The sequence below is a fragment of the Melitaea cinxia genome, chromosome 29 (assembly GCF_905220565.1).
Source record: "Melitaea cinxia chromosome 29, ilMelCinx1.1, whole genome shotgun sequence".
Lineage (NCBI taxonomy): Eukaryota > Metazoa > Arthropoda > Insecta > Lepidoptera > Nymphalidae > Melitaea > Melitaea cinxia.
The window spans coordinates 5,081,663-5,094,676 of record NC_059422.1 but is presented as its reverse complement, the minus strand read 5'-3'; the positions used below and the strand labels follow the sequence as shown (position 1 = coordinate 5,094,676).

The 13,014-nt window shown below is 32.6% G+C and overlaps 1 protein-coding gene across 1 annotated transcript in view; it reads left to right on the top strand.

Moving 5' to 3' along the window:
• Positions 1-1,820: 1,820 nt before the first annotated feature.
• The window catches only part of LOC123667849 (homeotic protein distal-less), a 94,873-nt gene continuing 83,679 nt past the window's right edge, over positions 1,821-13,014 (top strand). Inside the window, exon 1 of the mRNA XM_045601686.1 lies at positions 1,821-2,169. Coding sequence (XP_045457642.1) covers positions 1,839-2,169 — 331 coding nt within the window. The 5' untranslated portion in view covers positions 1,821-1,838. The remainder of the gene's footprint in view (positions 2,170-13,014) is intronic.

The window sequence follows — 13,014 nt, the reverse complement described above, 5'->3', positions numbered from 1 at the left end:
GTTCTCGAGTTTTGCGCTTAGCAACAGATCAGCGACTCATTTTTATATTATAGATAATGTTAATAATAAGTGTATTATTAATTTTTTAAGCTTTTGATAAACTGTGAACTTGTGTGAATCAAAAAGACACTTAAAAATAAAAATCTATACGTGTACTACATTTAGACTCGAGGCGTGAATTGAACAAACGTATAGTGGAAAGTAGGCTACTGCAAACTACGCCAAACGGCCTATTCAAAATATCGATCAAATTGACATGAAATGAAATTACTTGATTCATTTAACATGTTATTTCGAAAATTTATTTTGCCATAAATATCTGTAAAGTATAGTCGTGATATGTCAACTGATGCAATGATTCATGAGTTGGATCATAATTAACAACAAAAACAAGACGTTGGACAATATTGTTTGAGACGCCATCTCGCCCTAAAGTCAGACAAGTAGGGTTATGTGGCCTATCAAAATTTTTTATGTATACAGAGATATTATTATTATATTCTATCTGGTCTAAAATGATCAAGTCGATTCTTACCTTGTCTATATTTTCTTTTTTCCTAAGTTTTCGATAATAATTTATAAATTATCGTAATGTAATTTGTTATTAATTTTTTGGTAAAATAGCGATTCAAATCAAGTGATGGTGGTGGTAACAGTTAAAAACTTGACAAGAAAATTTTGATTTTGTACAAATTGGCACAACAATCCACAGAAAACGGATTACTAATCATTGAGATTCACAATTTGGCAAGATGAGTCAATAAATAAATTGAGGGTGTAATGTTAACTTTTTTTTATAAAATGAAATTTCTAAGAAGGTTTTAGTTGCTCAAATGACTCACAATTTCGAAAACTATTCGTGTGGGAACTGGCGAGTTTCCAGGCCTTGTAAGGCCTGCCCGGGCTCTTCCTCTTCGGCATTACCCACTATCGAGTGACTTCTTTCCGGCCCGATGAGACGAGGATACGCCTACTATAACTGCTAAACTATAAAACTGAGAGGTACCTTATGGGCTAGTTGGACCTATGGGCTAGTTGGGCCTATGGACTAGTTGGGCCTATAATCTTCGAAGTTGGGTTTCAAAACCCAAATTCGCTCAAGATTAGCTTTTACTGACTACACGCTTAAACATTATTTTTCGAAATTTCATTAAAAGCTTAACAATAACCATTTTATCATCAATAAATTATTTTCGAAATCCAAGATCAAGTTTGTTTCCAATGATTCAATTGAGCGTAACGTATAAATTGTTTTCCACAAAACTCTGAACTCCACTGACCCTATGTGGGTGTTTATGTCTGTTACCGTTACACATGATTGCTCAGAATATTTTTTTAATTCACTTTGTAAGGGTCACGACCTAAATTATTTAGGGATATAAAAACTTTTTTCATTAAAAGATTATTAACGTTCACTTCAAACCCTACTAAATTTTAAGTTTTTAAAAGTCCGAGAAATGTATTGAACCTAACATAACTTTCTTAGAATAGAGACCAAATACTGGAAAGAATTTTGTGTGCGCATTGCGACCTCATTATAAAATTGCAAGAAAATATTGTAGAAATGTTCTACACATTACTTACAAAAACCACATACTTAAGACACAATCATAGTATATAAATATCTTTGCTTATTATATTGTAGTAAGCCTAATTAATTTTTTATTTTTTGTCCGACAGGCGTACCAAGCGGCAAAATTCCAGACGAGCGGCAGAAATCTCTCAAAATTACCCGAATTCAATCCCCAAGCACCAAATCCGGCAACCTGAGTTTCTCAGATCCATTCGGGCCTCCTCAGTCCACGGACGGAGGGGGCCCATCCACCCCCCAGCCGGCCATGACCACCCAGGAGCTAGATCACCAGCACCATCATTTAGGGGGGTCACAAACACCACACGACATATCCAACTCCACAAATTCTACACCGACAAACGTATCTTCAAAATCAGCTTTTATAGAATTACAACAGCATGGGTACGGTCCTTTCAAAGGTGGTTACCAACATCCCCACCATTTTGGGAGTCCGGGTGCTCAACAAAATCCTCACGAGGCCTCAGGGTTTCCGAGCCCGAGGTCTTTAGGGTATCCCTTCCCTCCTATGCATCAGAACACGTATGGTTATCATTTAGGTTCCTACGCCCCACAGTGCGCAAGTCCGCCTAAAGACGGTAAGTTTAATTTATTAATACCTAACACAAATGTGAATTTTTTCTCACGATATCTGTACGTTTTCTGTCCAGAAATAATTCAGAAAGTATTAAATCGTTACATTTAATGGTGTATGATTATATCGACACCATATCTATTTCCAAATTATGTCACTTGAACTGGTAATTTAAGAAAAATATAATTTTTGTCAGCCAGTACAAAAGTGCTATAATAGTTCAAATTGCTACTCTTTGTTCCGGAGGCGTCAAACGACGGCTTAGATCACTGTTGCGTAGGAAATTTTTCAAGCCATGTTGATATAAATATTTAATTCATATTTTTATAGGATACGATACGATTTCGACGTATAATGTGTTGATCGTCAAGGCTATTATACTTTATAGGTTCTGCAACTTTTCTATCACAAAAATTATTAAGCGCAATAAACAATATAATATCCAAAATATATACGGTCGAATTGAGTAACCTCCTCCTTTTTTTGAAGTCGGTTAAAAAGGGACTTATCCAGTCCTTATTAAAAAGAAAATTGATAAGAAGGATTTAAATTATAGTTTTTCATCTGTTTCACGTAATCTTCTCCTTGCTAAAAAAGTCTCAAAAAATCTCTTTGTCTCTTGGTATATAATGAGCTATTATAATTATTATTGCCAAGTAAAACCAATTAAAGTATACGAGATTCAAAAAACCAAGTCATAATATCGTTTGTTATAAAAGTCTTAATCTTCACGTCAAAACAAACGTTACAAGTCGACAGTTGTGATACGTCCTTTAATATTCTACAAAGAAGGGTCCCCCCTACAATTTAGCTTCTGTGAATTCTTTAAGCGTCTACCGACATTACTCGCTTTTTATAAAATATTTAGAATGCCATCCTATATCTACTGATTTTAATAAATGAAAGATATTTTTTTTAAGTCTTAGTTTGATCATTAGTTTGCTTAGTTTTGTTCTAAAACTATTATTATATTAATGGCTTAGTTCCCACTTACAACTTGATTTTATGTCAGATGAGTTCTTGATAATATTCTCAGCAGAATCAACATTCTTAATCAGTGGTAGCTTCGCAGTAAATAAAATTAATTAAAGAATAATAACTAAGAGACATTACGCGACATATGATTCATAGGATGGGAATAGTTTCATCAGTTACGAAACATTTAGAAGTTATTTTAGCATAGTTTTATAATAACAGAAAAGTTGACAAACTTGACTTTTTTAAAATCATGGCCATGTATAATATTAAAAGGCTATATAAATTAAAAGATGTGTGATCTTAGCAAAGTTATATTTCATGCTTGAACATATACAAGTTAACAGAATTGAAATTGAGTAATGTATTGACGGTTTTAGAATTAATAACTATTGATTATCTTGACCATTCAGTCCGGAAAGAATTTTCCAACAACCAACAGTAGAGCAGCAAGTTTGTTTAAGGTTCATTACTCCAATATAATGAAGAGGACTTAGCCCAGAAGTAAAGTTTTAGCCTGATTTAGTTTGATTCAATATTAATAGAAAACCGATCAGACGGTTTTTGTGACTTCTGACCAAAGTTAATCTTTGTTACAGCACAATTGGGCAAATTTTTAAATGACTTCAAAAAAGACGGAGTTCTTAATTCGACTGTACTTTATATACCTAATAACTTTTTACTGGGTGCACTGATTTGATGATTCTTTTTTTAAATCGAAATCACTAGCTGGTCCTGGGGTCCCATTTAAATTTGAACGAGATTTGATGAATACTTTTTGAGTTTTACCTAATAATGCGCATTGTTGTCGATGCAACCTGATGTTGGTTTTTTTTTATTTTTTATTTGCAAGCAAGCACAATTATTATAACTTCAACCCAAAACATACAACAAAACACAATATTAAAACGAAGTAACCTACCAAAAACTGAGACCTTCGCGTTGGAAAGTAGAAATCAAGAAAGATGTATACAAGCGGATACTGCAAAGGAAAATCGACCTTGGCGCTCAACGGCCGCTTAGAAACTCGGTCGGATGGCGTACAATTAGAATCGTGTTTCCTTTGAACCGACGGACACCGTGATCGTTTTTTTTTTAACATCGCGTGTTGTAATCGACTGGTCTATGGTACGTAGCGAAAATTAAATGGGTCAAGTATTTTCAACGTTTGAATGTTCTGATTTTTTTGTATTTTTGTTTACTGATAGGTTGTGTACAATAAAGACGTTAGTCGAAAGTTTTAAATTATTTTAGTTTTAATTTTTTACTTTGCTCTGACTACTGTCTTGAGTTAAAATGTAAGTGTTGTAGATAGCAGTAGGTACAAAAAAAATTATTTCAGGATTTCGTTTCCATTACAATCTCATAGTTGAAGCAGATAATAAGATCATATTATATAAATATGCACTTTTTTATCTACAGCAAAATTATACTAAACCAAGTATTTTGGCAATCAAAAGGGCAAAGTTTTGTCCCTTTACACTTGCTGCCCCACGGTTTTACCCGCGTTAGTTTCAGAAAAAAATGTAATAAAATATTACATAGTCTACATACATCAGTCATATACATCGTCAGTCTACATATCCAACACAAAGCCAAGAATTATTCAATTCGAACCAACAGTTAAAGAGATCAGCGCGTTCATTCTAATAAGAGTTGTGCAAAAAGTTACAGTTATCGAATTTCACGTACGTTTTCTTACACATAATTAACTAACTGGTTATAAAATCATGCAGTCCTTGTGGGTCTCCCCACCGTGCCTCGGAGATCAAGCTCAAAGCAAAAGTTAAGATGTCGGTCCCGATTGTTATCATGTACAAATGATAGCAATCGTTACTCGTAATAGGGATATAGTCAATCTACATTGGAGCAGCGTGGTGGATTAAAGCTCTGATCCTTTTTCTACATAGGGAAAGAGGCCGATGCCCAGAAGTATCTCACTTCTGCGTGTAAGCGTAATAAAATCATATTAAGAACAGAACTAAGGACGTGTCCGTTTTGTCCACACTTAAATGATATTAAATGTTATGGTATTAAGTTAGCTAGTTGGTGCTAATTAATTCTATACTCGGATTCATTCGCCTGGCGACATGCAATTTTGTACAGATTTGAACTCTATGAAAATCTATGGCTAAACACAATTTATTCCCATTCTTTGAGTACTATCCATATTCTTTAGCTAGCTTATGGTTACCTGATTTCAAAATTCTATATCAATACATATAATAAAACTCTAACGAATCGCTGTCTATACATGGAAGATATATGAGAAAAAATACTATCGGGACATTTATCAACGCAAATAGCACCCTATGATTGTTAGAATTTTTGTCTGTTTTTCTATGCGTTTGGGCACGCTAATCTCAAAAACATTTTATCCGATTTAGATGTGATTTTCACTAATATATTGTGTTTGATTCATGTCAATCAGTTCATAAATCAAATAAATAAGTAATGTCAATTTAAAAAATCACACTAAGCAAGTTAATATGTACCCAAATGACGGTGTTTATAATCAAAAATAGCCCAAAAGATATACATATCCTAACATGCAGTCACGTCACTATTCCACGCCGACAAAGTTGTGGGCACAGCTAGTCATTATAAATCGAATGTACAAGAAAAGAAAATGTCTTTAGAAACGCTGCCTGTTTCTAAAAGAGGAAGATATTTCTGAAAAATACATATTAGCCAATTCGTTTCAGATATTATGATACATTTTGTTTGGGTACGTTTCCTTGATTGGATACTTACTGGCTTAGGGTCATCGATATCGGCTAACAGACATCAATCCGTCGTAGAAAAAAAAACAAGAGTGCTTTCGAGCACAAGATTTAAGACGCCTTTCATCATCATCATCACAGCAGCTTTTCGCAGTCCACTACTGACTATAGGCCTCCACAAGTTCACGCCAAAAATGGCGTTAACTCGTGTGTTTTGCCCATAGTCACCACGCTGGACAGGCGGGTTGGTGACCGCAGGGCTGGCTTTGTCGCACCGAAGACGTTGCTGCCCGTCTTCGGCCTATGTATTTCAAAGCCAGCAGTTGGATGGTTATCCCGCCGTCGGTCGACTTTTTAAGTTCCAAGATAGTAGTGGAACTGTGTTATCCCCTAGTCGCCTCGTACGACACCCACGGGAAGAGAGGAGGTGGCTATATTCTTTGATGCCGTAACCACACAGCATAAGAATTCTTTAGATCCATCTAACTTATATCTCCCCCTCAACTGCTGTTCGTCCTGCCCTATAACATTTTTCGCAACGCTCTCGTCACGCATTCACCAGCTTACTCCTCAAGTCAAGTGTGCGTAAAAAAGTTTTACTTCAAAACTTTAGAGAACCTGTTACTGGTTGGTACTCGTTTGTAAGAAAACCGTCGGTAACAGTAATACTGTAATAGTAAGCCGCGTCATCATCTATAGCAACGGGCGTTATACAATCAGTTACATACTAGTGTTTCTCGACATACAACATATTTCGGAAGCAAAAAAAGTAAAAATGTGTTAAATGTGATTAAGTCATTAACCGCAACGCTATTTAAATCTAAATTAAAATAATTATCTAGGATTTTATGACCATGTTGATGTAAATATAACACAATTACTATAAAGATATGGTGTTCATTTGAATCACAATATGAATTATTAACGCTATAATCATCAAATTCCAAAAACATTATCAACAGATTATGTTAAGCTATTATAACAATTAAGTAAAAGATATAGTGATTACTTTTGCGTGCATCAATTTTTATATATTATTCGAAATAGATGAGAACAGATACCAATACGTCTTGATATGTCATGTTTCTTTCATTTTATTAAAAGGACATCAATTGGTTCGTTTTAAGCACTTTATTTACGTCCTTATTACAACGAATTAGGGTCAATTTTAATGATGATTATTTAATTATATGTGTGTAATGGTGTAGCCTTTATTTCATTGTGCTAAAGTTTACATTCCCATGACTACCGTTTTATTTCAACAGTCATAAATCTTGGTACATTTAACAAATTTGTAAGTTAATTATATAATTATTTATTGCCGTTTGTTTTAATATATCTGTTTGTCCGTAGATTAGATAATGGCTAGTGTTCATGAGTCACTTAAATGCGGGTATTTTAGTTGTTTTATTCAAATTAATTTGTATTGTACCTATATGGCAATGTTGGCTGCATGCTATCAGAAAAGCAACCTAATAAGCTTAGTTTTTCACAGTGTTCGATGAATAGTTCAAAATTGCAATTAATCTTTCTAAATTATTTTTACAATTATTAGTAGTAGAAAATTTTTAGGTATTTAACCGACGCTAATTTAATGTTATTCTTATAAAAAAATGACATAGGTGCTATTATTTGAGATCTAATTTTAAAACTTTTTGAATTTGAAGATGAAGAGTCAGTTTCAATATTCTAGCTATCGCTGAATTTTCTTACTAGAGATAGAATTTTGACGTAGGCGGTAAGCTCCATTCCATATAAGTTGTGTCAAAAAATGAAAAAACTACCGCTAGTAGGCAAACCAGAGTTACCTACATAGATTATTGAAGAGATTGTTGGGATGAGTCTTTTTTTACGGCGCTAACCAATACGAAAATCTACGGTTTCGATTATTAAATTTTCATTTTCCTTAAAAATTCTATTTATTCAATATATTTACAAACTATATATCTCGCTGTAACCCACTAGAGCAGAACAATAACCGCAGGTGAAACCAGGCGTAGCCTCTAGTGGCGCCATATATAATTATTATTTTTTTATATAATTAAAGATGGGTACCAAAAGTGATGGCGAATCAAACTGGAAATGACATATTTCGTTTTAAGACCCTTTATTAGGAAAAAAAATTGTTGCTACACTGTCCAACCCGGAACCCCTAAACTCACAACTGTTTCGCCCCAAGCGTCATTACAACTAATAACACACCATGAATATGGACACATTTTAATTACAACGTAGTGTTGTACAACATTTTTTAATATTTTTCGAAGAAAAATTTCTCGCTAGCGGCGCAAGCGCAAGCACGTGTGCCGTACAGTTGAATAGATAAGTGGATTTTAATATAGTACTTATATTAAATAAATTTAATAGATATTCTAATATCATAAAAATTAAAAAATGTGCGTTCATTAGCTGTGTCTTTGTAGCATCTCGTAAGCAGTCCAATTAATAAAAACATTTTACCCGTTTATGAAAATTATAGGGCATTAGAATATAGAGCTCTGACAAATAGAATTAGATCATTACGTCAATATGGAAATCACGCAGCCTCTTTGACGTAAAACGAATCTGTATTGTTTCATACAGCCATAGACTTATAAAGCAAAAACATAATTGACTGTCAAAGTACTCATAATCGACCAAAATTTTATATTTATTAAGCTAGGCATAAAAACACATTTAATTGGTTATTTGCAAATTAAAATATGAATCTATTAATGATTTTATATTTGATATTTAATGCGAATTCTGCAAAGAAGATACGGCAAGAAACTCGGCAGTTACTCTTTAAATAGATTATCAGATACAACTGGTAGGTGAGTTAAACAAACTCTTTGATTTATAGTATGACTAAGCATTGACAATGGCTAATTATTTCTTGATAGGTACATGATGTATCTCGTGCGTGTAGTCGCGGAGTGTAATTGCGTTATATATTATGTAAATCACTTTATTTTCCTTGAAACGATGAAAATTTTTAAACGATCGTGTTTGAACTTGTTACAGTGTATATCATGGTGATTGTTATCATTGAGAATTAAATATTAGACTATTTTCGTAATTGCACGTTTTTTTTTCTTGTTGCTGCCAGTTACAGCAAAATTATATTTTCGGTTTGTCATCATTTCATGCCAGTTTTTATTGATCATAATTGAATACTATATAGTTTTGTCATTAAACGACCAACACTCAACGGCCAACACTAGGATTTATATGTCGATTTTAAAGCTACGCTGTAGTTTATTTATAATTTTGGCTATGGTATGCCTACATGTATCTCTAAGTGCTCCTAAAAGAAGGACGCATGTTTTAAAAGTTGAAACACGTTGCATATGTTTATTAGGAATTTTATATATCGTACAACCGAAGGTTGATTGGAAGAGTCATTATCTATTGATTAGACTACCTTAAACACATGCAATACAGGTGCCTACTTTTAATTTCACTCCAAAAATATTAAAATTACCAACCAGATTACAGATTAATAAATATTATAAGAGGCTTCTTTTTTTCCTAAAGTGCTAATCTCTCCAAGGCTTTAAACTGAGGTTACAGTAGGAAATATCTTGCCCATTGGCAGAATTATAGCCCAACTAAGGAAGTACCTCGACTTTACAGAAGATCACAGCTAAATAATACTGCTTACAAGCAGTGTTGTGTTCTTCTGGTGAGTAAGATGACCAGAACTCTTGGGAGAGGGGATTAGAGGTAGGGCAACGCGCTTGCAATGCTTCTGGTGGTGCAAACGTCTATAGGCTACAGTAATCGCTAACCATCAGGTGAGCCGTACGATTTTTAGCCGACTAGTAAAATATAGATACCATTATTCGTTAGTTATAATTTAACAATAAGGTACGGTGCACATTTCTCTTTAATTATTTTATGGTATACAATGAATAGAATTATTATTATTGATGACACTAACACTTTCGAGCGCAACAGTCAACCCTTAACGATCGCGGTCCAGATACGAGCTCCTAAGGCGCGGGACACACCCCTTTACTACGAATCTCCGTCTTATCGTACTTTTTTATCTCCAAAACGACCCGCCCTGACGTTCTAACGCTGAACAAAAACCGATGACGTAAACTTTTTTCACATTTCATTCACCTGTTATTTTTTTTTTAAATGAAGTTTCGACTTGTGTCTTTTTATGTTTTGACATTAAGCACACCAGACGCGGCTTAGTACCATAGGCTATCCCTTGAAGGGGATAAACGACATAAAAAAAGGTTTTTTTGATATGATTTCAATAAAATAAAATAAAATAAAGTACAATTACAATAATCGTCATAAAATATATACATTTGAAATATTTTCTTTTATTGGTATAAATAATAAATTATTTTAATACAAATACTTATACATATTTTAAAAAGTAACTTGAGTCAAACTCTCCGTATGATAAAGATTAAAAATAATATTAAAATATTAAAAACAAAAAATAAAATATCTGTTAAACATTTTTGCTTAAAATATGAGTTTTTAATAATGACGCAATAAAAGCTTATCAATTTAAAAGAAATTTAATTATGACTGTATTAAAAATTGTGAAAGTAATCAATTTTGGCGATTTGGGCGTAACGTTTTATAGATGAGCGGTAATGATGTAACACATGCTTAAAAATTTAATATTAACAAGTTAATATAATGTGAAAGTAATTAAAATTATAATTTGATTCCCATAAGATTTCTGTGTGTTGTTTTTAATATATATATTTTTTTATGTTTTTGTCCAGTGAAAACCGGCGTAGGTATCGGTTACGAAGTTTTGTAAGTATCAAGCAGACTTGAGACGTTTAATAAATTCATAAATAAACAAAGAGAAGTCAAGAATTTATGCCATATATTATTTTTAAAGATTCACATACATAAACTCACAAATGTTAATAAACACGCCTCGTTTTTTTTGAGTAAATACAGGGTATTTTGATTAGTACTTCTTGAGCTGACTTTAAAATACCTAAATCTTGTTTCAGTAAGCATTATGTATTAAAATGTAATGACTCAGGACGAATATGTCAAATGGCAAATGTCCATTTGGGTTCGATAACTGATTGAGGTAATGACCTGAGAAGTATACTATGTTAACTTGACATCTATCGATATTTAATTCGGTTAAAAGTAAAACCGCAAGGGAGGACTAAAATGTAAAAAAAGCGATTACTTTTACTTACGTTTAAAGACCTCTCCATATAACAGAAGGATTAGATCCTAATCAAACAAACTGCTTGACTGTGGGTTAGCAGGTGATTTAGTCCATCATTATTAGTGTTTACAATAACGAACATTTTTTATTATTATTACAAACACCTACTAAGTGACCGCCATAGTTAAAGTTAGAGTCAGTTTTTTCGTTCACCATTATGTCAAAAATGTCTTAAATAAATGCGACAAAAAAGTAGCAAACGCAAGTCTACACTCTCATTGTAGTCTTAAAGTGTTTTTGTGGATGCCTAAATATTTTTAAAGATTTTTATTGTTTTTTAGTTGGTTCGTTTTATCTTCGCTTTTCGGTAGGCGGCCCCGGGGGCGGGGCGGTTTCGACGCGACGCTGGGGTTACCATGATTTTTAACATGGATTTTAATAATAAATTTATATTATTATATTATTTATTTAATTGAAATTTCCTTGTTTAAAACATGTGGATTAACACGAGGGTATTAGTTGAAGGATTGAGTTTGAATCGATAATGGAAACAATTTTCTATTATTTGCAAAATTATAGCACATTTTAAAAGTTTGACAAAAAATCTATATGAATACGTACTGTGAATAAGGAATACTTCTCAATGACAAAAAAGTAAAATTAAAACTTAAATTTTATGGCAATAATTCAGTTCTTATAACTCTTATATGTGGGTACTTAGTTGAATAACGTTTTAAATATTTTTACAAAAAAATTACCAATTGGTTTAGACATATAACACGAAATATATATCAAATATATCAATACAAATTGTATGCACACAACATCAAAAAATAAAATTTTATTTGCGTCTTTGAGTGAATATATTTGTCCTCACTAACAATTTAAATTATTGATAATTATATATTTGTCACATTTATACTAATTTGACTGTAATATAAATTATATAATTTTGTGTTTTGTTTCATAATTTGTTATAGGTATCGAATCCCATAAACCATTCCTTTTCATAAATACATATAGAGTTTTATTTAAAACTAGCTGACCCGGCGAACTTCGTATCGCCTAACAGTGACTTTTAAGTATTATCACAAATCTTTTGTATGGGAGTATAGAAAAGTGTTGTTTTTAGACTTTTTCAGGAAATTTAAATTTTTTTTTAATTTTTCTCTCCGTAAGAACCATCCTCGTACTTGAAGGAATATTTAAAAAAAAGAATTAGCGAAATCGGTCCAACCGTTCTCGAGTTTTGCGCTTAGCAACACATTCAGCGACTCATTTTTATATTATAGAATGTCGTTTTCATTTATTAAATCAATAGAAATATTAAATGGACACTATTTGCTTGAAATCTATGATTTTCAAATCACTGACTATCGCGTTAAATTAAAATATTTTATAGTAACTATAAAAAAAATTAAAAACACATCACTAAAAACGTATCGACAACCTTGTAACCCCATCACTACAGGGGTGTGTCCGGACCTCGGGCTCGCATTGTTTTGTCCGTCTGTCTGTCGGAGGCCGACTTGAACGTAGATATATTTATATATAATAGCCCTGGGAATCGGTTTTGAAAGTTAGTGAATGGATATGTACTTTAACTTATGCGTGACAATAAAACAGTGTAGTGTCTGAATCACGCTATCGAAGCTTTTTAGATCTGTTATTATATATACTACCTATGAATTGCTAGAGATATTAATTCTGTCAGTATATAATCATTTCATTTACAACATAAGTATAAAAATAATATAAATATAGCTGCAACTATTTTAATTATTGATACAGCTAGTAACAATCACACAGGCAATAGTCCTCTTTCTACATATAGGAAAATGGTCAGAAGCTTAATCCACCACACTGCTCCACTGTGGATTGTCGGGATAATAAGCTATATTAAATACATAATTACAAGTAGAATAAATAGATCAATGCTATTCTATAATGGAATTTATTTATAAATTATATAAATATATTTATTATAATATTTACTACAAATAGA